Source organism: Limanda limanda, chromosome 16 (assembly GCF_963576545.1).
Source record: "Limanda limanda chromosome 16, fLimLim1.1, whole genome shotgun sequence".
Taxonomy (NCBI): domain Eukaryota; kingdom Metazoa; phylum Chordata; class Actinopteri; order Pleuronectiformes; family Pleuronectidae; genus Limanda; species Limanda limanda.
In genome coordinates, this window is record NC_083651.1 from 11,746,251 (window position 1) to 11,772,048 (window position 25,798).

The window sequence follows — 25,798 nt, forward strand, 5'->3', positions numbered from 1 at the left end:
CGCCATCTGGTATTGAGAGCTGTTCTTGATTTTAACACAAATCCTTCAGGATTATGTGTTCATGTTTGCATGATTTTTAGAAAGCACAGATAAGTTGATCATCAGTAACAATACAATTGATTCCTCGAAAATTGGTGAAATGTCTATGAAGTTCATATTTTGATGACTTATCCAGATTGTGTTGAATTATTTGACCTAGAACTTCTGGCTACAGTGAAGTAACACAATGCTCAAAAGGGAATATTCATCAACACTAAAATGCTCCAAACCTTCATATTTAATGGGAACCAGGTTTGAGGAAATATTCCAATGTTTTTAGCATAGTCGTATATTTACAAGACACAGTCCTCAATAAAGTATGACAGAAAAACTAAAGCAGAAAATTCTAGGTCCAGTGGACACCTACACACCATGGACTGATTACAAAACACACACGTCTGTACAAGCATGGTCTGACATGGTGAAATCGAATTACCTTCGACAAGGATGTTTTGTTTTCAGACCTGTCTATTTGTTGGATTGTTTGCTTGTAAGCAAGATTATGCAAAAACTACTACACCGATTTCCAGAAAAACTTGTTGTAAGGGCGTGATATGTGATAAGGGGGCTGTTGGACCTCGGTGGATGCATGTGCTCTACTGAGTGTCATTCTAGTTTTACATAACAGATTAAAGGCAAACATGAACATTTTGTATCATGTCTCGACCCCTGAGATTGATTTTCATTCTTGATATTTATCATTGGTAAATTGCCCCTTGTGTTAAAAGATAAAAATGGATTTAAACTTAGCATACAGCTAAAGAAGAGGATTGTGGTTACTGTGGTCTCTTGTTGAGACAGTTTGACTCTCTCTCTCTTTTTGAGCTCTTAAGTGTTATGTGTATATCACAGAACTGTTTCAGCACCTTTTCAATGTTCAATGTACATGTGGAAAAATAGCCCTCAATAACACATGAATGTGGAATGTCGAGCAAAACATTTAATTACGGATTTTCCTCTCTGCAGGCCGTGCATCCTCATCATGGATTCTCTCAAACTTTCTCTCCACGAGCGAGTCTTCAAACTCTTACGGGAGTAAGTGTGAAAGCTTATATCCGCCTGTCTGTTGCTGTGTTTATTGTACTTGTGTGTTTTAAGATGATATACATGTCTCTCAGGTACTTGCAGTCAGAGTGGGAGGTCCGCCGTGGCTCATCCAGGGAATTTAGCCCTGATCAGATGAAAGGTTCACACTGTCAAGTTCCCCGTCAAGACAACAGCAGCGACTGTGGCCTTTACCTGCTGCAATACGTCGAGAGTTTCCTGAAGGTAAAGAGTCGTCTGTGTTTTCTGGGGCTCACGTAGTCTGACATAGAATTCTTAAGTTATTTCAAGACGTGTTCACAGTGAGAAACTTCTTCTGCTCGTAGGACCCCGTGGTTCACTTCGATCTCCCCCTACGCCTGGAGAGATGGTTCCCACGACAGCAGGTGCGGCAGAAACGAGACGAAATCAGAGACCTGGTACTTAACCTTTACAGATGGCAGAATCAGGAAAGTGACATATAGACGGCAGTTTTGCTGCTTGCTTCATCACATTCCCTGTAGCTATTACAAATCACTGCGCACACTGGGTGACGGACATTTCAGCGTGAATTGGAGATATTCCTTTTAGGTTTTAGATTTTGTCATTAGACACATTAACTTGAACAACACTTGGAAACCTTTGACTCTCTGTGGCTCCTGTGACTGAATATGAAGGCAGCAGTAAATTCAAAATAAACACGTAGCTGTCCATACAACCTGAATTACAAAGTCGGTAATATCCAGAAATGCAAATGTTTGTACACCTAGAGACCTTTTATTGATTGTTTTTATTTTGCAAGATATTTTATAAAAGGCATTATTTGTAAGGGATTTTCTATATTTTCTAGTTTGTCATCAGAATTTTCTAATTTGTCATCTTAAACACAGCCATAGTAAAATGTACGTTTCAGTTAAAATGTTTTCCCCACTGAAGTCTCAGGGACTGGAGTCTGACCCAACACTTGCATCATTTTCACTTTGTTGAACTCTGCCGCTCACTCTGTGCCTCACTTAGTCTCAGACAGGAGAACTGAGTATTCACTCCTCTTGTCTGTCTTCTGTGTGTCTGAGTGTGTCCCACTCTGTCCCACTCTGTGTAACCATCTGTGTTACAATCCATCAAAGGCCCTGAAATCAAATTGAGCATCATGGTATCAGCTGAACTTACAGAAATACCCCAAACCAAGAAATTGATATATTAACGCAACTAACACAATTTGACCAGTGTGCAGCTAATGATGAATTTCACCATCAATGAATCTGATTACTACTGTGTTTTCTTAAGCGATGTTGTCCAAATTCCAGTGATCACACTTTACTAAAGCCCAAGTTAATGTCATCATGTTACCTGTTGAGCCCTTAATCCAAAGATATTATGGTTACTGTCACACAAACTAAAGGAAAGAAGAAAAATTGAGCTGCAATACGATTTTTTTCATAATTTCCCCAGTGATAATCAAAAAATATAGAAAAATTGAAAACAGTGTTTGGAAATGTTTTTGATCCTGTTGTGGATTTGGCTCCTTTTTTTGACCAAACTTAACGAGTGTAAGCAAATGGCTGCTATAAAGTAAACTAATAGGTACAGTATTTACTGTAGATGTTCTGTACATATGTGTTATATTCATGAAACTACCTTTTTACATACATAAAGCATATTAGTGAATGGAGTCTTTTGATAAATTGCTAAGTTGAGGGGTGCGCAAACACTGGCACGTAACAGTTTTCTGTTAAGGGTAAACACTGGTTGATTAAGATCTGAAATTACCCGAAAGTTTCAGCTCAACTCCACTGTTCTCGACAGAGATAAGTTCCGCTCATCTTTCAGTTTTCTCATACAAAGTCCTTGATCTGTCTTTTTTTAGATCTTATTCATGAATGTACAGGAGCTGTTTCCAAAATATGTTTGGTTTCGATTCTGTAATAAAAGTTATAGAAAAACAAAAATGTGGTGTGTTTATTTGTTGGGACCTTGAACATCAGTTTACTGCGGATAGAGAGTGACAAGTGGATACATTTCACCGTAGCCCTGAGGTAGTTTCCTTGATGATCAGTGATTGATCACTAAAACCCAGATTGAATAATAATGAAGATAATGATAAAGTTTATAACTATAGGCATGAAATAATCAGCAAAAAAAAAAAAGATCCGCAAATAGGGAAATTAAAAATGAAATAAAATCCGGAAGGGCTTTTGATCAAATGTTTGTTAAGAGGGGACATAAACGACGTTGCCTTGTGACAGGTCAGGTTGTTCCAAAGCCTCGGGGGCTGAAGCCCTGTCCTCTGGTTTTCAATGGATGAAAGACCTCTGCCCGAGAATCCTCTGATTTGTTCCCCTGTGGATCACAGCCGACATTTAGGCTAAAAACTTGATGTAAATGAAGCCGTTTCTTGTCAAATTTGAATGTCGGGGGTTACAGACGCTTAGATGACACCACACGAGCAGTGTGGAGGCATCTCATGTTCTTATCTGATGGTTTTTTCACGTTTGAAGAAGTGGTCGCCATTTACTTCAATTGTATTGTATTTCGCTGCAACACTGTTTCTTTCCTGAAAGCCTTTAGTGGACCCGTCCCTCCATCTGCATAGTGGTCAGTAGATAATGAGTAAATTTTCATTTTTGGGTGAACTATCCCTTTAAGGGAAGGGTCGTTAATAGGGTGGAAAAAATTCTGTTTTCAGAAAGAGTTAAGAAGTTCCTCAGAGGATGAATCTTAATGCTTTTGGTAAGTTTTAAAATGTTTTCCCCTAGTATGAGGTAAAAATTCCACTCTGACCAACACTGATTTGAAACCACGTACTTGCCATCAGCTTCCAACGTTTTTAGATGTTTGCTGTCAATGGCAGATTCTGAGGAACAAAACAACACTATAAACTCATCGTCTGTGAGATGATGATGATGATGATGATGATGATGTCGCCACCATTGTCTTTCACACTAAACCCTAAGTTTGTTAACCCTCATTACTCTCTTCCCTCTATTCTGTCTCTTCACGTTTGCACCACAGCGACTTAAAGATTAGAACAGGCTGATTTCCCTTTTTAAAAACAGGATAAACCCTATTGGAAGAGGTCTGGGGTTAAAGGTCATCTAAGCCTGCGACTCTGCGGTCATATTTATATACATACTTAGAGGATTTCACCTGCTCAGCTCCGACGCCTCGGCGGCTGAACCTGCGCACGTTCACTGCAGAATATATTTCTGGGATGGCAGAGATTTGTGTGTGGGAATTCTTGACAACAGCTGCGAGCCAGATTATTAAAAAAAAGTTCTCGAACTTGTCTGCAGCTGCCAGATCAGAACTTTGTTTCTTTTATACTGCAGTGGAATTAGTGATTGTTTTACAGCACCAGACACAAGTCATTATGATGTCTGCAGGCGATTGTCAGGCTGGGGACCCCCCCCCCCCCCCCCCACACACTCTGTGAAACTGAACCACCAGGGTTGGAGATGTCAAGATTTCCTTCAGAAGACATTAACTCCTGTATCAATCCCCTACAAGAGTCGCTCAACTGTCATAACATCCATGTGTGATGCGTCTCCTGCACTTGTTGTTGATTCTGCAGCGTTTCTCACCTCCTGTCCGTGGCTGTTTTCTCCACACTAAGACGCCTCCCTCACCAGCACTGTGCCACTAACTAGCTCCTCTAAAAGGCTTAGAGTAAACAGGATTAGAGGGCATTCAAAAAAACCCCCCCCCCTCTCTCTCTGAAGGCCATCTGCCTATTTTACCTGATCCATGAGCTGTCCTCTCTCTGCACCATGGGACACACCTCTCCAGAAACCAGCATGCGACCGTATCGTGAAATGATTGCTAGCATTGGGCTTCTGGGATTTTTGTTTTTTTTCCACGTCCGGAGATTTCCGAACTATGCACACTTGTAAGAAGCTGTTCACATCACTTTTGCACGACTCGTGGGGAAGTAAACGTTTTCTTGATCCCTTTTCTACGGATTTAAACACAACCAAGGATTTAATATGAGTTCCGTGTCGTGGACATGTGTTTTCTATCCCGTTGCATTCAGTTTTCTCGTAATTTTTTCGGACATAAGGACAGGTATGTATATATTCTCCTATTACCAGCATCCGGTCCATTTCTAAGATTCAAATTTAAGACCTTACTGTCTGTCTTTTCAAGGTGCAACCCTGGAAGGTTCCTCTATGGGACCACTCAGTCTGCCTTACAGTCAGGAGCCGGTGGCGTTTCCACACATCGTTCGAGTAACCGATGTGAAGGCGTCACAGGAAGGCCACGCGCTCGTCTCTCGAAAGAAGAGGAACATCCTTTACCCGAGCGGAGTCAAACTGTGCGCTCAGGAGACAGCGCAGCAGGTTGTCTCCAACCACCTGAGCTACTTTCATCTGAGAGGTGAGATACAGAGGAGCTCACAGGATTATTGTCTGCTGGGATGAGGAGTGAGGAGACAAACAGCAGGAGGTGAAAAGAGAAGATGAATACACTGATTTTGTGGGATCAGTTCATGGAGTGAAATGTCCATTAGGAAAGAGTGTTAATCTCGCAGGTCACCAGGAGCAATTAGGCCTCATGAGATTTACACTGAAACAGACTGTGGTCTACTTCTGGCAGATATTTCCCCTTAAAGAGTCGGTTTAAGCAAACTACAAATGAAATCACCAAATGACATCTATTCCTGCAAGTTGTCAAGGTTTCATCGAGAACTCAACCAGTTTAGCATTGATAGACTGTGAGTGTTCGAAAAAAGAAAATTAATAAAGCAGAGTCAGAGATATTGCATCAATATCGGGTGCCTATGTTACCCACAATGCACCTCAACCACCTCCAATTTGGTATGGGGGTCTTGCCCTGAGCAGAGTTGAGAGCACTTGGGGCAATTTCTCTCCCGTCTGGAGAGACAAAGACTTTCTAAAGTCAGTTTTTATAGAATAAATTAACAAACTGTGCATTAAGTTGTTCAAATTAGTTCCAGCTTGACCAAATACAACACTAAAATGCTGAAATGACACTAATCAGTTAATGTCATTTAGTTTAATGATATGAATAGCATTCGGGGGGTCAATTTTCTTTAATACTCAGCACTTTAATACTTTATGTGTATTTTAATGATAATACTTGTGTAGTAATATGAATACAGTACTTATAATAATCTTTATTTATATAGCATCTTTCAAAACAAAGTTACATAGTGCTTTACAAATATGAAATAATAAAACATTTAAAATTATTTAAATTTCAAGCAATCATTGGTCAAAAGAAACAAAAAAATTGAACGGAATGAAATAATTTAAAAGATCAAATTAAATGATATAAGGTGACTTAAAAAGTAAAAGTGAGTTCAGACAACAAGGCCAGTGAAAGCACGTTTAAAAAAAAACTATTTTACCACTTAAGTGCCATTATAAATGCAGGATGTGTTTTGCATTGGGGTAGCTCTACTTTCCATGAAGTCAAGAATCTAGATATTTTATAGATATTTATTCATCTGCGTTTAAGTGAGAATACGTTTGAGACGGATGCACGGGGAGCTGCAGTGCACCAGGTGCAGAGGTGTGTTCAACATATGTGCGTCTGTGAGGTTGTAAATGGTGAAAAGTTGATGTTTATTATGTAAGAAGTAGGGTTTGGATCTAAAGGTGACCACTCGAGTCTTGTGTCTCACAGACGGTGTTGATTAGAGGAGATTGGACCATATGTCCATGCACAGACTTTGGATGACTGCCCAGTCAGCTCACTCATGAACAGGGGGTTATGTCATGGTGCAAACATGGCAGAGAGAGTAAGATATGAGTGTCAGCACCTTGAGCTGATGATATATATTTTTGCAAATGGTCTTTCATTGTTTGAACGATTTAAAAGTTACTATTCCTCCACTAATGAGCCAGCAGAGTGGGTTTTCTAACCTTGAAATGCCTTTAACAAGAATTTAGAGTGCACTGCAGTCGTTACCGAGCTGTAGAGAGAAAAATAATATGGAAAATGTTTCTCTAAATGTGCTGTGTAACTTAGTTTTAAGTGGATGTTGTGTTTCCCTGCTCTGACCAGTATGCCAGGAGACCATATGGGAGGCTTTCAAGATCTTCTGGGACCGACTCCCCGAGCAAGAGGAGTACCAAAGCTGGATGAGCCAGTGCCAGGAGGGCACAGTCACGGCACAAAATGTTGGCAGCTTCTTCAGCCAGTCCGAGGAGCACGAGACTCTGGTCAAAAAGGTTTGTGGATGATTCATGAATTAATAAAAGTCTGTATATTAGCAACACAGGGGAAAATAAACATCTCTGCAGGCGGCTGATACTGTTACTAAACAATACGTCTTCTCTTTTTCAGAGAATGTCCCGGCCTGGTGTGAAAAGGTAAAATAAAACTTCCCATGTGCTCACACACTGATTCAATTAAACATCACCGATCTCATAAAATCGGAGTTTTGTAAGTGTGTTGTTTTTCTCGTTGTCTGTAGTGAACCCAACAGGTCCTGGCAAAATATGTGCAGGTGAGTTATTCAAGACTTTTCATTCCAACCTGTTCATGTTCACACTCGTCAGTTACAACCCGAGGTCAGAATTCTCCTGCTTATCAGTATGTGTGCTTGGATGTTATAATCAAAAACACAAATGGGCCAAACCTTTACACTTTACCTTTAACTTCGTCCCACACCACATGTAGACTCTTTTAACACAATATAAACATTTTAAATTGCTTATACCACATTATACCATAGTTGTTGTAACACTTTTATTCATCGTTATCTTTTAACAACTGCAAATTTATCCATAACTTGCGGTTGCTGTATAAACATATAAACATATAGAATATAGCTCAAGTTTTAATTGTTAACAAATAACTTGCCTTTAGGAAGACTTGAAATGCCCTCATGCTTGTATACTGCTCAATTGCAAAAATAGTTTTCCATTATTTCAATTATTATAAATAAATAAAAAATACTTCAGACATGGAAAATGTAATAATTTAACATGTTGCCCAATATAACAAGTTTACTTAACGTGTTTTAATAATTTAGGACAACACTGCAGTTCCATGACAAAGGAACACAAACATATTTGCTTGCAACAGTACTTAGTATATAAGAAAGTTATTGTCTTTGCTTCTTTGTGGGATTTTGATATTTAAACAATGTCAGTCTCATCTCATCCCTACAGATTTTGCATCCCCCTTTAAAGCCTGTGTGGTGTGTATTCTCTTTATTATAGTTATTAAGTCATGTGATTCCGGTCTCTTGTCTCTCACAGCACGCCGGCACCAGACACATCAGAAGCTCCTCAGCCAGGTCAGAGACAACACTGCTACGAGACATTGTTCGCTGAAGCTAAATCGTATGGTGTTCAGATAAGCACCTTGTCCATATTAGCACCTGTCACACATGATCGTATATCTAGCTTTCACTGTGGTGTGTTAATGTTAATGCATCTTCCCGTGTGTTGGTCGGGTGATCTTGGCTTTACGCCACTTTAGCCCGAGATTTAGAAAGAACTCAGAGTCAGGACAATCTAGTCTATGCAGCCATCAGGAATCAGACGAGGACGTAGTTACTAAAGGTTTAAGCTCGCATCCACCTGGAATAAACTCACATCTTCTATTTTCTTCTGCACATGAACTCCACCAATGAGTAGCTAAGGCAGAGGAGGTGGTGGTGGTGGTGGATGCAGTCACCAATGCCCCAGATTTGATGGAAAGTACTGTGAGTGCACACAAATACATCCGTACACCTTTAACTCTGAATCTATGCGCCTGCATTGCATTTAAACTGTGTCTCCTTCTCATGCTGCAGCTGGACAATGACATCGCCGTGCAGCCTCCCACGCCCGCCATGCTGGAGCAGGTGGTGGAGCTCAGCATCCTCCTGACCAGACAGTCGTACAGCAGCGACCTCAAGGATCCTGCCAGCCTCCAGTTCCAGATGCTCAGTCGACAGCTGGCAGAGAAGGTTTGTCTCTGGCTCAGTCCCTGTCGCTGGTTATGACTCCCATCACTGCTGTTGTATCTTGGCTCTGGTCTGGACCTGCTGTATGTCCGGGTTTATGTTCTGTGATGGATGCATTGTTATCTTTAATAACGTGCACTTTAACTGCAGTGGTGGTTAAAAACCCAACCTCTCTGAGGCTGGGGATCAGAGAGCACAGATTTTATGTTAAACGTTTGTTTTTGGCGAAATAAGCACGTGATAAAAAATACAGCTTAATGATGCATTTTGGGAAAAGATAAAATTCACATATGTTTGCACAGATACTCACCTTAGGCGACTTCAGGGGTTTTACTGGTGCTTTCAAAATTCAGCAAGTTTCTTATGTGCTTTCCCAGCAGTCAGATCGACACACAGACACACACAGCTTGTTAACAATCACATCTTAAACACATACTTGATTTTATGTCTGTCTGAAGGAACTAACAATTCACCTTGAATTAAGTTTTGTTGAGATTTGCTTTACACATAGGATTTACATAGAGAACCTTCACTTTACACCCAAGCTCACGTGCCTTAAGGGATTAAGGTCTATGTGTAAGTGGAGGGACAGGGACCGGAGGTAGTTAATGAGGTAGGGGAGAGAACAGACCTGAGAGATTTCTTTTGCAATCTTCCTTCTCTGGTGGATTAAATGAACTCGGTCAGTGAGTTTAGATTTAAGAGACCTTGGGGAAAAAATATATTTTCAAGTTGACCATGGTGCTGTAGTGTGCCTCTTGAGGATAAAGATCAGGGCCACAGCCTAAAAAACTCTAAATGTTCTGTTTTGTACCAAGAAATCAGATTTCTTTTGCCAAAAAAGTTAATCATAACTTTAGAATGGCACTCTCTGCCAAGGCTGAAATATCCTCTACACGATTTTCTAGCTCTTATTGTTGAAATATGAAATAAAAGATGGTCTGATGACCTAAAGGATTTATTTGTTATAAGAAAAAGAAAAAAAAACAGGACCTGGCATTTAATCTGCATTTGCACCAAAATGAATTGGGTTCTTTCCAGGCCTGGGCTCCATCCTTTCACCAAGTTTGGTGGAAAATGGTTGTGTAGTTTTTGCCTAACTCTTCTAACAAATAAACTCAATAGAGCACATTCCTCAGCCAAGGCCCAACAATCCACTAAAATCCAATCAAGCGGCATCAAATAACAAATTGATTTTCTTCATAAAAATCCATGAGTTATTTCCCAAATGGCCTCTGTCCTGACCAACAACCCTTCCTTCCTCCAGGTTTCGGGATAATCCGTTCAGTCGTTTTTGGATAATCTTGCTCACAAACAAACAGACCAGGGTGAAAACAAAACCTCCTTGATAGATTGAGAAACAACTAGCTATGGCTCGCATCTGATGCCTGATCGTCTTTGTGTTTGCAGATCGCAGAGGCGCTGGAGGGTCTTCCTGGATTTAAGAGTGTGTCAGTGCTGGACTTCAGGTCAGTCTCTCTCTGACCTCACGTTACAACCAAACCTCTCTGAAGTTGTAGCTTCAACACCTTCTCCGCTCTCTGCAGAGGTTTAACAGCTTCTCTGTGTTTCATGCAGGCCTCAGAAGGACAGCCAAGGGTGAGTCATCAGTTCAGGCAGTTTCACCTTGAATTGTTCCTCCTGTCCTGTCTGGTATCTAAGCCCTGAGATCCCCAGCAACATTTCTTTAGCTGCAGCAGTGTGAGTGTGTGTGGCTTCACCTTCATCCCACTGTGTGTTTACCTGTGGGTGTGGGCACGTGTTGAGGTGTGTCACTAGTTGCCTGCGGTAACGATCTTAGTACGGTCACTCACCTGTTAAGTGGGATCAGATGACTCCAACCAAGCGAGCATCTGTTCATCTATAGAGACGATTATTGGGGCTTAGCGACCTCACCAATCAGTCTCTGATGGAAGGGCGGAGAGGCGCAGGAGGAGGTCTAGAGGGAAAGAGTATGTGCCCAGGAAAAAGAGGTTAAGAGGAGAAATTCATAAAAGGCAGGGACAGTTTCTTGTGCTACTGTACGACCAGTGAAGGAAGTATCCAAATATTAAACCTAAAGGTCTCAGACTCAAGTCTATATGGTTAATGTAACATTACAGTCAGCAGCCAGTTAGGTTAGCGTAGCATAAAGAGGGTCAATCTGGGTCTTCAAAAAATAAATGCACCTACCAGTTGTTGTTAGCTCTATTTCGCCACCTTTAACTCAAAAATACATAGCTTAACACATAAAAATGTGAGGGTGGTTGAATAAAACAAAGTGTAACCTGGTGTAATGAATCACGAGTTCTGCTCAGGCTGCAGACGACAGGGTCAGAATTTGGTTTTAAAAGCATGAATCCATGGACTTAACTTGGCGGTAATGGTTTGAAGGTGTGGGGCATGTTTTCTTGTGGGCCCCTTCATATCAATCAATAATTTTAATGACTATCTAAATATTGTTCCAGACCATGTGCCCCTCTATATGGCCACTGATCTACTTCCAGTGTGGTAATGCATCTTGTCACCAAGCAAACGTCGTCTCAAGCTGCTTTCATGAGCATGACGATGAATGCAGTGGATTTAAACTGTCTCCAATCACTAGATCTCAGTCCAATAGTAATATCTGCAGCTGACAACGTGAACCAAAATGAAATACGGTATTTCCCACAATCTATTGGAATCTGTGCCACAAAACACTGAGGATGTTTTGAGAGTAAAGAGAAGCTGGCGGTAAATGGAAATATTCAAGTGAAGTAAAATCACTTTAAGATTATACAACACAGTATTATAATACAAGGATTTAGTTTAGTAATCAATTGCTGTACACTACAAGAAAAGTTTATATAAATTCAAATGTTCCTTTACTTTGGAATTTGGTGATAACATTATGTACATTGAGAAATATGTTCACATTTCCCCACAGTGGTTCAGTGACTGCTGCTGCAGATCTCAGCTCTGTGTGAGTGTGTGAAGCTAAAAGGGGGAAAAGAACGATCTCCGTCTGAACGGGCCGACTGTGGTTTGGCACATGCTCAGCTGTTTGCCAGAATCCCCACAAACTAGGTCAGAGAGGAGAGTAGTCAAATAAAGGCTGATATATGTTTTCTTTTTCCACAGTCTGGAATCTGGGTTGTGAGATTTCCATGTTTATTATGATGATATTGATCATTCTGCTGACTGGGCCCGTTTCTGACATGTATGGTTGAAACCCCTGCGTTCCAGGCGAGAGTAGATCACTGCCGTCATCAGTCATCTGTGAGAGCTCTACAACTGTTTTCACAAGTCTGATACTAAATCACACTAATGCGGGAGTGATTTCCATCCTCTTGGAGAGCAGCTCCCTCATCAAGGAGACGTTTGTTTACCACTTTCTGACTGTAAGATCTGCTGCGTCGCAACAGGGTCAGCAAAGGTGGCAATTGCCCGGGGCCCCAAGCTGAGAGGTTGCCCTTGACAACGGCCGATTATGTTAGTCCGCAGCAACGACAATTTAGGTTCGATAGAGGACCCCCAAGTCCCTTTTGCCTGAGGGCCCCAAAAGTCCCTATGAAACCCTCCTGTTAAAAATATGCATATAAATTCAATATATATTTAGATTTTGAACACACAGAGAGGACTAGGGAATATGGCTGGAATTAAGAATACTAAAAGGAATGAGAATTTAGACTGAAATATAATTTTTGACTTTGGAAACAATGTCTCCATAAGATCCATTAACAAGCTTGTGGAAAGGTGTGAGAATATGTGAACATATTCAGCAGTCAACTTAATGTAAATGATTTTGCACAGTCATGACACTATGGAGAGCACATACCTCTGCCAAGGTTGATTGGCCTCATTATCAGCATATTGTATTGACAGAAGATAGATTAGAGTCCATGGATATTAGCACTCTACATATGTATGTTTCTTTCATCAAGATCTCTGCATTATTCGCTGAAAAATTAAGAAAAATGTTGAAAACACTATATCTTGCGCTGTTAGAGAAAGTGAAATTTTTTCCCCCTTAATCTAATCCCCTCCAAAGCTTCTCCTCAGCCCGAACCCACTCTTCCACCAAGTTTCTAGAAAATCGGTTCAGTAGTTTTTGGGTAATCCTGCTAATGGACAAAGAAACTTCAGTGAAAACATACACGTAACGTCCTCTTTGGACATAATAATGATGATAGTAGAACACAAGACACAACGGACAAGAGGAGGAGAAACTACAGATCAAGTGATCGCCGGGTTCCATCCACAGTGTCGGGTCCACTTTTTTAATGCAGTCTTTTCCAAAGCAAGTCGAGAAACCATGACTTTTACGACGGGGAAATTCTACAGTGTTTCCACGGTGACTGTATCTCATCTTGCCTCTAATATCAATGACAGACAGCTCAATTCTTGAGATCTACAGTTGTAGTTTGCAAGAAGATATTAATTGGTACAATGAAGTGCATTGGTAACAATATAATTATGTACATTTTAAACAAAAGTCATTATATGTTGAATTCGTTTTGAGCTTTCTTTTGTGTCCTCAGGTTGGATGGCGTGGTGGTGGACTACGCCGTCACTGTGGCCGTGGATGCAGCGGGTGTGAGCAACGACCAGCTGGACTACCTGACCCTGCAGTCCAACCGGGTGGAGAACTCCTACCAGGAGGTCAAGGAGCGGCCGACAGTGGTGCAAACCATCAGCGAGGTCAAGAACTTTGTCACTGAGGCTCTTCAAAACAACGAGCTGGAGGCTGGTAAGACGATGACTGCTCTGTAACAGAACTCACACGCGGCTCTTTTAAATTTTTCTCTTGAGCCAATTATTGCATTGGCATCGCAGCAAAGTCTTTGGGAAGACATTGGCAGGGGACGTGCACGCAGGGCAGGGCGAACGTCCAAGTGTCATATCAAATAGAGACACCGTAGACGCAGCAATATTACAACGTACGCTTACAGCACTTGAGAAAACGTTCCAGGGTTCTAATAGTCTCATCTGGTTCCCATTTGTCTGCCTTCTCCGTCAGAGAGCACGGACACGTATTTATAACGAGCTTCAGCTAAACGTGAAGAAATAACAGAGTCTTCAGTTATAAGATCTGTGTATTTACTCTGTGCCACATTTAAATCCTCGTTATTAAACGGTCTGCAGAGTCGGACTCGGCAAAAAAGGACGTTTGAAATAAGAGCCCTCAGGTTTTTAGGCTTTGATTTAATCCTTTAATTTGGCTTACACCCAGCTAATAATCACAGTCAACTCTTAAACTCCACTGATTTGATATTGCCAGAGGGCATAAGACAAAGAATCAAATCGATTCGGCACAATCATCTTTTATATTTCACGTTCCATGTTTTTCTTACTCGTCATAAACCTTCCTTGAGTTGGAGATTTGGCTGAGTCATATTCGATGAGCAACAAGTGCTGTGAGCGTAGGATTTCTTCTGTCAGGGAGATAATAGAGAAGGTCTGTGAAGATGCTCAGTCATCCAGGTCATTCTCCACAGTTCTGTAGCAGCGTTTCAGATGAGAGGGTAAAACAACTTCAAGAAAGGAAAGGAACATCAGTTGCCTTCGTACTAGCACTTCAAAATGAGTAGAGCACATACCTCCTAGTTCCCTAAGGTTCAATCAAACTGGACTCAATTTCACACTCTCATTGGCAACCGTTCCCTAAATGTGCCCATCTCGTTGTTGAATGTTGAAGGAAGTGAAAAAAACACCCCTGCATTCACACCAAAATGTTATGTATTATTTCTGACTGATGAATTCATAAAACTTGAATAACAATACTCATATTTATCAGTACTCATCTACACCTTTTTAATTTGCATTGTTTTTATCCTTGTTTAGTTTGAGATTCTATTGTTTTTTTTCATTGTATTTATTTGACGCTTCTGCCTAGTTTTTAGATTCTAGTGTTCAGTGCTCAGTACTTAGGTCCGTTACCTCTGCTCTACCTCATGTTTTGTCCTGTGACTTTTGCGTAATCCCACTAACTAACTAACCAAGACGGAAACATAACCTTGTTGGTGGAGGTAACAAAAAAGCTCCTCTTGTTTACCCACATGCAGCAGTGCTCCCTAATACCTGTTAACAGACTTGGATGAGTTGGCAGCGTTCCCCTTTAAAGTCACTGCACGGGCACACACACACACACACGCACACACACACACACACACACATGCATACACGCACTGTTGGGAGATCCAAACCATTACATCTGTTGGATTGAGAAAGTAAGTCGGGTAGCCACCTCTTACTTTCCAGTAATGTGAGGAAAGTGAAGGTGATGTGTGATAATGTCTATACCATCCACCTCCTCCTGTGAGACCCCCCCCCTCCCCCCGCCCGCTCATGTTTTCCAGAGAAAGTGTGTCATTAGTTTACAGTGTTAGCGACCTCCCATGCAGATGGATGCCATTTAATGCTTCCATTAGTTATGGGCTGCGACATGAGAAATAATGGCTAAACAGTCTCATATGGCCGGCATGTGTGGCTGGGGGAACTTAAAGGCACAGCTTGGCGTTGTCTCTGCTCGCAGTAATAGCCTTGGCTCACAGTGGACCATATTCACTCCAGATTTCGAGCACTGATTTGTGGATGTTTACCCCCGAAGGTAACGAAGGATCGGAGGCCGTCAGTGCCGAGGCGGCGACTGTTAAATGATTTTCTAGATCCTGGCAGGCAGGATTATTCAGGCCGTTTGGCACGTTCGCCTCCTCTGTGTCAGTTGGTATTAATATTCGTTTCACCTCTGGTTTCACAGTGTCTGAAATCCCAGAGTCTGTCAGCGCTGCAGATGGAGTCATGGTGAGTTACAAGTTACCTCCCTAGCTATTGTGACAACCATCTCTCTCTCTCTCTCTCTCTCTCTCTCTCTCTCTCTCTCTCTCTCTCTCTCTCTCTCTCTCTCTCTCTCTCGCTCTCTCTCTCTCTCTCTCTCTCTCTCTCTCTCTCTCTCTCTCTCTCTCCAGGCTTTCCCCGTTTCTTTCAGCATCACACACACACAAAGTTGACGAATCCCTCTTGTTTCACGACGCTGACAGTCGTAGTATGACTGATGTTGGCTTTACCTGTAACTGGCTTTGTGATGTTAGCCAGAGCCACACCACTGAGTGCAGGTAGGGGATGAGCTCACCAGCCAGGATGAAGTGAAGCTTTCAGGATTAGTTTGGCTCTTTCTATAATAGTCCACGGCTATTCCGGGGCAAAGGCTTCGGTGCACCACACCACAGAGCGTCAGGAGCAGACACTGCACACATGAGTCCATTCAGACGAGTAACACTGTGTGTGAGTGTACTTTAATGATCACCAGAGTTTATGTTGCACTAAATGTGTCTGCTTGTTCACTTTATGGCTCCGTTTACCGGGTGATTAATTTGACTCATTAGATAAATTGGGGGAATTGGCAAACTTCATCAGTAATTGATTCAAAGGCCAGAGCGGAGAGCTACTGTGCCACAGGCGCACTTCACTAACCCAGTTTGCATTCGGAACATTTTAGATTCAACTTCTGCTTTTATTTTTGTTCACATTTATACATATATTATAGTCCCATTAAATTCAATCTCATCAATATCAGCTCTCTAGTTATAAAACTCCCTATCCCAATGGTAATAGTAATTTCTTGCATCCGCCCCCCTCTGGATCTGCAACAACATTTTTTGAGTTCTTCCCTGACCCATATCACGTCCTTCCACCAAGTTTCATGGTCATCTGTCAAACTGTTTTTGTGTCATCTAGTTTACAAACAAACAAACACACAGGGATGCAAACAACTTCAATGTCAAAGGACGAAATCATTAAATCATTAAAACATTGTGGTTCTGCTTTCTCCTTAATTCAGACAGACCCTGTACGGATTATCCCAGTATAAATATACAGTATGTCAGCAGTGAGCTACAGGAGCTCTGATTGGCCCTGACCTGTACATGTAAAGCACTGTGTCAATCATCAGTTCCTGAATGCACAGCTTCCACTAATGAAATATCTCTAAACAGTTCACATAACAGCAGCTGTTTGTGATGCAGGCGGTGGTTGTGGACGAGCCGCAGGAGATCACGATCCTGGAAGAAGACGTTGAAGATGTCGACCTGCCCGAGCCCTCAGAAACCGTCACCGCATCAACGGCAGGAAACGATGTTATCGTTCTGGAGGAGAGCACTGTTGTGTCTGCAGCTCCAGTCCTGGTCACCAGTGCACCTGAAACTGACAGTGAGTGTAAATCCCCCTGTTCCCCCCACCCTAGTTGTTCCTTTTTGAAACAGTCTCACACTTTACTCAGTGATTTCAGATATCGCCTAAGAATTTAATGACGTTTTTGAATTTTTTACGAATTCAAGTTGTATATAATAAATTTTGTTGTATTTGTGTTTTCTTTTTATGAACAGTTATTTATATATTTAATATTTTCAGTTTATGGTTAAACTTTAAAATACTTATATTTCTTTGTCCTGCGGTTCGATAACAACATCTTGGGAGCAAAAAATCGTTCTCAATATTTATTCAGCATCAAATTCTTTTACTCCCTTATATCTGTATCAGCCCTGAAAAAACAAAATAACGGTTTGGCTCTTATTTTAGAGGGTGCAGTCCAAAACATTACAATATGTACTTTGCGCTTGCACTGACATTTTTCTGTATCTTTCAGTTCTCATTTAGTTAATCTCTTAATGAAAATATGTTCTCTTGGTTGCCACATAGATCTTGTGAGGTCTGGTAAAAGGCAGCCAGTTTCTGAAAAGGGAGACCAGCAGACAAACTGAACTCATTATCTTTGTTTTTCCAGGCATGGAGGAGGAGGGTCTGTTGGTGGAGGACACTGTGCAGGCTCCTGCTGTAGAGAACCCCCCACCAGAGGAGCTACCGGCTGAACTTCCCTCCACTGAGCTGCCAGAGGACGTCACGCTGCCTGAACCTCCGATGGAGATCGAGGCCTCGGGCTCTGACCTGGAGGACTCGCTGCAGCCGACCCCATCCTTAGAGGACGTGGAGATTCCAGAGGAGACGGAGAGTTCCACGATTGTGACCGGAACCACGGAAGAAGAAAGTCTGCCTGCTCTCGTCCCACCTCCTGAGGCTGTAGATGAAGCAGGTGAAGCAGCAGATCCAGAATCAGCAGAAACTGGCCTGTTTCCTGTGGACGGAGAGTCGGTGGAGGTGATAACCGAATCTGTAACTGTAGAGGAATCTGTCATCGAAGATCACGGTTTGGAGGAGGCAGCATCAGAGAGCGAAGGACGAGAGGTGAAGGTGGACTTGGAATCACCTGAAGCTCCGGTTGTAGAGAACGAGACCACAGGAGCTCCCTCAATTTCAACACAAGACCTCACAGAGGACGAGGTTTTACTGGTGAACGTGGATGAAGAAGAACCACCTGGGACAGAATCTTTGAATCCTGTCCAACCAACCGCCCTGTCCCCGGAGAAGGAGTCGCCTTTCACCCGCGTCTCTGACGTTGACCCTGCCTCTGAGGGGCCACCTGACATCTTCATCCCTTCACTGGTGGAGGTAAAAATGAGAGGAAAACTGGAACAAGATTTGGTCTTGAATGCAAAATTATAATACCTCCTTATGTCTTGCAAAAACAAGACCACATGTGCACATTAGAGTGCAGCTCGGGACGCAAGTTTCTGTCCAAACCCAGAAAATTAACCGAGCCCGTCCCGTCCTGGCCCGGGTCCTGGCCTCGTTATCCACATAACGAAACACAAGGAAAAAAAAAAAAATCATAAAAAGTATGGGAACAGCATTTTTCATGTTGTCCTACTGACTATAGCAGCTCATAGTAAACAAACTCACTTTTCTAACAATATTTTGGATTGAAGAATTTTAACCAAATGAGCCTAACCTGCTAATGACGCTAATTGTTTAGTAATTGGCAACTCAGTTTTTCCTGCATTGTACATAGTGGGAGGTACAGTAATTCATATATATTTCTTTCAATGGTCAATTTGTGGTGATGGTAAAACTGTTAAAACCGACAGTCCTGTTACTTCAGCCCTAGGTTTATAACCCCAGGATTTGAATCTCTGCACACGTGGACTCAAAGACTAATGGACTCGCTGTGCACAAATCACAGATTAAGCTAATTAACTTCTGACAGTGTCACCTCCATACTGGTCCACTTACTGTTGGAACTCAGAGAGCGAACTATTTTTAGCAAGTAAGTCAAAAGTCATGCAACCCAGAGAACACTCGTGTAGGTGAGACTAATTCTGCAGGGAAAAAAACGACACATACACTTATGTAATCAATCAATGCCTCAGGATAGTTTACGCACACATCACATTTCAGGAGCAACCATACACTTTATTATCATTTTTAAACAAATAGGTACAAAAGTCAAAACAAGCATCGTAAACCGGATGCTTATTTTGTAGCAAAAATTATTTTTTATATATATCCACTTTTGTATTCCTCCAGATCCAGACCTCTATCGAAGGCTTGGATGATTCCACCATTGGAGAGCCGGGCTTCGACTTGGTTAATTATGGTTATGGTTTGATTAACCACACGGAGGAGGGCAGCACTGGATTCCCGTTCGATGTTGCATACGGCCCCGACCAGGTCAGCATCGCCATGCCTGCGAACCCTGGACGAGCACTGATGGTGTTCTTCAGCCTGAGGGTGACCAACATGATCTTCTCCGACGATCTCTTCAACAAGAACTCGCCAGAGTACAAAGCTTTGGAGCAACGCTTTCTAGAGCTGGTAAACTTCTCCCAGTCACTCATGGCTGTCATCTTTCTCACCTCTACTGATTCGTAGAATCGATTTGATCTTTCTAAAATCTTTTCCCCCAGCTCGTGCCCTACCTGCAGTCCAACCTGACTAACTTTGAGAACCTGGAGATCCTGAACTTCAGGAACGGAAGCATTGTGGTGAACAGCCGGATGAAATTTGGGAAACCTGTGGCTCAGGCCGTCACCTCCTCCGTCTACCTGATCCTGGAAGACTTCTGTAACACAGCCTACCAGACCATGAACCTGGCCATTGATAAGTACTCTCTGGATGTAGAGTCAGGTGGGTGAAGTACGCTCTGCTGGTGTCACAGCATCATCATGTGGTTGTGGCTTATGTCATCAGTTTCCTTAAAGTGTAGTCTGATGAAATTCTCCTATTCAACGCCTTTTTGAGATTTAGATGATATTGTTAACACTTTCAATTTAAAGCTGCAACCAGAGTTGCAAAATTTGTAAATCCCCTGTCCAGAGACTTACATGTAGAGTTCTGATGAAGGGTGAATTGTGAAATGAAGTCTTTTTCTGGACTCCAGCACATTTAATTAACAACAGAGCACTTTGTAAAACTGATAAATTCACAGTCCTTTTTATTTCAGTGTGTGTTATATCCTCCTCCTTTTTATAATATAGCTCAGTTATATGATCTGACCCAGCACAAGATTTTCTGGGAACTTGCCTTCACTTCCTCTTGTAGTATCTTCCTCCAGGCTCCTTTGTGTCAGTCGGCTTGTAATCGGCCATTGATGATACCGTTGATTCATGCTTTTGTTTTGGATGAGCGCTGATAATCTGTCTGAGTCACAGCCAACGCACCAGGCGGGATCTCTTTGCATTAAGCAGCTCTAACTCTGTGCTTACCAGACAGACATAAGTGGGGTAGATCTTCTCAACAAGGAAGTAAATCCGTCTATTTCTTCAACTCTTTTATCTCTTTAAAATCTGGAGCATATTGAGCACACTTTTTAAATAGCAAACCCCAAATCAATCGCCACTCTTCCTGTTTCTTTATCATCCAGGTGACCAGGCTGACCCCTGCAAGTTCCAGGCCTGTAACGAGTATGCAGAGTGTAAGGTGAACAAGTGGTCGGGGGAGGCGGAGTGTGTCTGTAACGCCGGCTACTTCAGCGTGGCCGACCTGCCCTGTCAGAGCATCTGCGATCTGCAGACTGACTTCTGCCTCAATGACGGAAAGTGTGACATCATCCCCGGCCAGGGAGCCATCTGCAGGTGGGTGGGGATTAGGGGAAGTGATGGTTTCTGTGTGTGTGTGCGGGAAAGAGCGTCTGAGTTTGCAGGTTTGCGACGCCAGGACTCCATCGCGTAATCCAAAACAGATTTCCGAGCGTTACCGCAGATCATGCAGGAGGCCAGAGTCTGAGAGCTTTGAGTTTTAAGGGTGCTTTGTTTGGCTGGATGTGGATCATGTGTAGAGGAGAGAAGCCCGGTGTGTTTCAAACCTTTGTTCAAAAAGCCTTTTTCAAATTAAGTTCTATATATTCTGTGACGCAAAATATGTTCAGGTCTCAAAGCTAATGAAATTTAATGAGGCTATAAACATTTAAATGGAATCAGGATTTGCTTACACTTTTGTTGGCTGCAAAAAACAATTAACCATCTTCAAATGTTTATATATTTTGCCAAAGTGTTTGAGAAAATGTTCATCAATGTTCATTTATTGACACAAAAGCATTAAATGAGCATGAATAACAATAACTAATACAGTTTGTTAAGATATAATCTCTAAGATCTGATTATATTGAGCAGACTGTGGCTCAACCTGAAAACGACATTACACCAAAAACCATTTTTCTTTATTCGAGGATGCAAAAGCAAGTGTGCAGCTTGAGCATCTGAATTCATATCCATTTATAGAATCTATACTTACGTTCCCATGTCCAGACAGACATTGCATAGGTTTATGAGTGTAAGATTTTAAACATTCTATTGCAATCAGTGATAGAAACATGTCCTCAGGCTCTATTGAGGCTTTTGTAGATGTGCAAAGTGTTGACGTGTGTGACTGTGAACAGACACAGGAGAGATTGTGTGTGCCAAGAAGACTGCTAACCTTAGTTTAACACCCACTACCACATCATAAAACACTCAGGCAGCTCCAGATGCTGTCGGATTGTTGTTTACCTCTCGCTGTTGATCTTAAAGTGTTGCTTTGCTCCATGGAGACGGACAACAAACAGTTGATGCGTGGTTTTAATTTCAAAACATGGCATTAATTATTCAATGACACACACAGAATATTATACCTGTAGACCCCTTTATTAACCACATTCTTTAGTCATTCAACTGAGAATACGAAACAGAAAACCAGTGATAAGATTAAAATATGTTCTGCTGTACCCGTTTTACAGGGAATCTATGCCTGTTTGTTTATGTTTGTTTAAGCAAGTTGCAGAAGTTGTTTTATGACATTGGGACAAATCTTCATCTCAGGTGTCGTGTCGGGGAGAACTGGTGGTACCGAGGAGAACACTGTGAGGAGTATGTGTCCGAGCCGCTGGTGGTTGGCATAGCGATCGCCTCCGTAGCTGGTTTCTTACTGGTGGCCTCCGGCGTGATCTTTTTCCTCGCCAGGACGTTACGGGATCAGTACGACAAGGATGAGTCAGAGGATCCCATAAGGTGAGGAAGAGCAAGTCTGATCAAGTCTGTATTATATGTGAAGCTGTATATAAATTAGATCAAATTAAGTGTATACCAAGTAATGCAGAACCAGTGACTACTAGTAGATATCAGTAGAAACTAGAATAAGATAAGCAAAGTTACATTTGAGAGAGAATAATAATATTGCACTTCTATTGTTTATGTTGTTGGAAACATTTCTGATTAAAATCCCTACAGAAGGAGGTTTGAATAAATAAAAGAAAACAATATGGGCTTTTTATATTTATTATATTCATTACATTAAACCTTCACCATACAGCTTAATCAGACAAACGCCACATGATGGATTAACCAGTAGGATTCTTTTTTCATCCATGCAGAAGCCATTAACTCTACTCCTGTGTATAAACACAACTGTTTGATAGTGAACAGAAACTTCAGCGTGTCTGACGACTTTCTCTCTTCCACGTAATCAGCTTTATAGTAAAGGAGTCTGGTTATTTTCTTGAGGGTTCAGAATAACCTGAGACATCCTGTGACTGTATCCTCAGTTGAACGGGCAAAATTATTCACCGCACCATCTCTTCATCGTCCATGGTTTACATCAGTGTGGTCAACGTCTCCCTCTCTCTCCTCCTGTCTTCTTCACTTTTTCTCTGTGTTTATGTTTATGTGCTTTGTGTGTGTCTGGCATGGGTACCACAGCCCTTCAGAGCCAATTAGTTGAGCAGATATAGCGCTGATCTATTTCCAAAAAGCCTTAAACACCCAACACAAGAGGCTTTGTGATTGTCTGGTGTCTGACCGCGACATCAAAGGAGGTTAGGGACGGTTAATCAAAGTCTTATTCAATGCAGCTCAGTTTTGTTTTGTGGTTCCCGAGACAGTGTGTCGCTGTGTGTCATCCGGCCTCTCCTCACATCTCTGTGTGTGTTGTGTTGCAGGGGAGCAGAGAGTCTCCCGTCTCTGGAGAGGGCGACCAAGTACAATCCCATGTATGAGAGTGAGGCGACCACAGGCTATAGCCACTACTACCGCCGCTATCCGGAATATCCAGTGCACAGCAGCGCCAGTGCTGAGGCCTCCACGGACTTCAGCAGCGAGGAGATCCGACACATCTACGAGAACAGTGAATTAACCAAGGAGGTGTGTTTGTGCAACGCTGTACCGTGATTGATGTGTGAGTCACAATGATGATGCCTTTACTGTTTAAAAAAAACACCAATCTGACTCAATTAAATATTACCAAGCTGTTGTGCTTTTCTGCCTTGCAGATAAAAATGATAATTATAATAAAACACAGTCCTGATGTCATCTGAAAAAGTATTTTCCATGAATACAGACTATTGAGAGCACTGTATAAATAATGATGATAATATTTAAAACTAGAGGGGTGCTCTGAGAGGACATACCTCCGCTAAAGCTAATGCCCTATCTCACCATGTCCAAGCAGTGTTTCCCATTAATTATCTCTATATTGTGGCAGCCCTTCATATTATAATGTGCACCGCTACTGCTACATAACTAACCTACACATTGTTTTGCATGTCTCATAATAATTTAAGCGAAACTCTAACTTGGTGTTTTGCTCAATTGCTTCATTGTATAGCTGTGCTCGGCCCTGTTTAACATGTGCTTGCTCACACTATTGTCCATTAAGTTTTTACCATCCACCCAGACAGTCCGACCTCATAGTATCAGCTGCTGTTGTGCGTATACGCGCAAGTGACCTCAATGCAGTTCTCTCTCTCACGCAATAACGTCTCTGTGTACTTGTCTACTTGAAAAAAACCATCCTGGATCAACCCATTTATTCCGATCCGCTCCAAACTGTAATGGGTTCTCCCACGGGTCATGCTCCACCCCTCCACACATTTTCATGGAAATCATTTCAGTAGCTTTAGCTTGATGCTAAATAACCACCAAACACTGATGAAAACAGAACCTCCTTGGCGAAGGTAATAAATGATCACAGAGAAAGTAAGGGGCGAATAAAAGATTCAGCTTTTTTAACTTATGTTTCATGATTTATACATTCTGGAGCCGCTACAGCTCTATTTTTGGAAGGTGTGTTGGAGAATAACATTTTTAGTCTGGATGGATAGTTCAGTCAGGTAAATTTGTCTTGCTCGATGCCATCTGGATGCCAGTTACCAAGCACAGCCAGCGCACATCTTTCTTTTCTCACCTCCACATTTGACCTGAAAAGAATCTGGACCGCAAACTCGAAGGCTGCAGAATTGTTTCGTTCCACCAATTACTTTTGCATCCTTGAATCAGAAAATTGTTGTGTTTTTGTTTGAGCCACATTCCGCCCATTTGACTGTTTATCTCCTCGTGATGCGCTGATGTAATTTTCCCTCTGGACTGATATCATGTGTTTCTGCAGGAAATCCAAGACAGGATACGCATCATTGAGCTGTACGCTAAGGACCGGCAGTTTGCAGACTTTGTACGGCAGCATCAAGCGTGAGTTTCTCTCCGTCTTGTTTTTCCCCTTTTTCTACACTGCGATGAGATAAACAGGCCGGGCAGGATGTGAAGAAATAGGGAAGTGGGTTTGAGATACTGGATGCTGACAAAAGACAAAATCAAAGTGAAAAAATGGTTGGTTGAAAGCTGGAGGAGATGAAGGATGCAAGCCATGCCAAATCAGTGTGGAGACACATCTATCATTACCAAATCTTCAGCAGCCAGGCCCGGAGCTGATACAGTGAGACAGAAACAATTACGACACACAGACATTCCTTTGTCTGCCAACAGTTTGGCAGGAACAGTGTCTGTGTGTAATGGCTGTGAGGGTATTTAAGAGGGATCTGGCTGAAGATGCCTCTTGTCTGTGCCATGCAGATTCCTTGTGCCAGAAAAGCCTAAGTTAAGTTGTGGGCACTTGTCTGTGCAGTAAGTAAAGTAACTCATTTCCAATGTGTTTCTGTGTGTGTGTGTGTGTGTGTGTGTGTGTGTGTGTGTGTGTGTGTGTGTGTGTGTGTGTGTGTGTGTGTGTGTGTGTGTGTGCTTGTGCTTGTGCTTGTGCTTGTGCTTGTGCTTGTGCTTGTGCTTGTGCTTGTGCTTGTGCTTGCGCTTGTGCTTGTGTGTGTGCTTGTGCTTGTGCTTGTGCTTGTGCTTGTGCTTGCAGGGTCATCGATACCCGCAGAGAGAGCTCCGCTTCACAGACTTGAAACTTTGCTGTCAACAACAAGAAGGTATTTCCGCTTCATTTGTAGAGTTAAAGTTCCAATACAATCCTCCTCAAGGTTTTAGGAATGGGACAAATTATGGACTAGATGCATATGGGCATCTACGTTTTTGGCCCTTGTCCACCCCCTTCCAAATAACAGATATAAAAAAAAGTATCTATATAGTCACTTTTGACTGATCCGCCGACTCGATTGGCCGGTGGCTGCAGGGGCAGATTTAAAACCACTGCCATCAAGTCGAACATATTCTACTTCTCATAGTGTCAGTGAGACGAGAACACCGACCGATCTCACAGCCTTCG

General features: G+C 42.1%; 2 protein-coding genes across 2 annotated transcripts in view; both read left to right on the forward strand.

Moving 5' to 3' along the window:
• senp7 (SUMO specific peptidase 7) overlaps window positions 1–2,999 on the forward strand; it is a gene marked incomplete in the record, with an annotated part of 17,109 nt that extends 14,110 nt beyond the window's left edge. The window contains 3 exon segments of the mRNA XM_061088342.1: window positions 1,006–1,074; window positions 1,158–1,308; window positions 1,410–2,999. Of these exon segments, the coding sequence (XP_060944325.1) occupies window positions 1,006–1,074; window positions 1,158–1,308; window positions 1,410–1,547 (358 nt within the window).
• A 2,046-nt stretch (window positions 3,000–5,045) lies between these two features.
• Window positions 5,046–25,493, forward strand: impg2a (interphotoreceptor matrix proteoglycan 2a). The gene is made up of 21 exons (XM_061089108.1): window positions 5,046–5,124; window positions 5,206–5,436; window positions 7,090–7,256; window positions 7,372–7,397; window positions 7,502–7,534; window positions 8,292–8,329; window positions 8,673–8,740; window positions 8,831–8,986; window positions 10,394–10,452; window positions 10,562–10,582; window positions 13,483–13,691; window positions 15,702–15,745; window positions 16,966–17,149; window positions 17,724–18,445; window positions 19,361–19,648; window positions 19,741–19,960; window positions 20,697–20,907; window positions 22,129–22,317; window positions 23,244–23,445; window positions 24,689–24,768; window positions 25,436–25,493. Exons 1-21 carry the CDS (start codon window positions 5,046–5,048, stop codon window positions 25,476–25,478), a joined length of 3,270 nt encoding a protein of 1,089 aa, XP_060945091.1. The 3' UTR covers window positions 25,479–25,493.
• The last annotated feature ends 305 nt before the right edge of the window (window positions 25,494–25,798 follow it).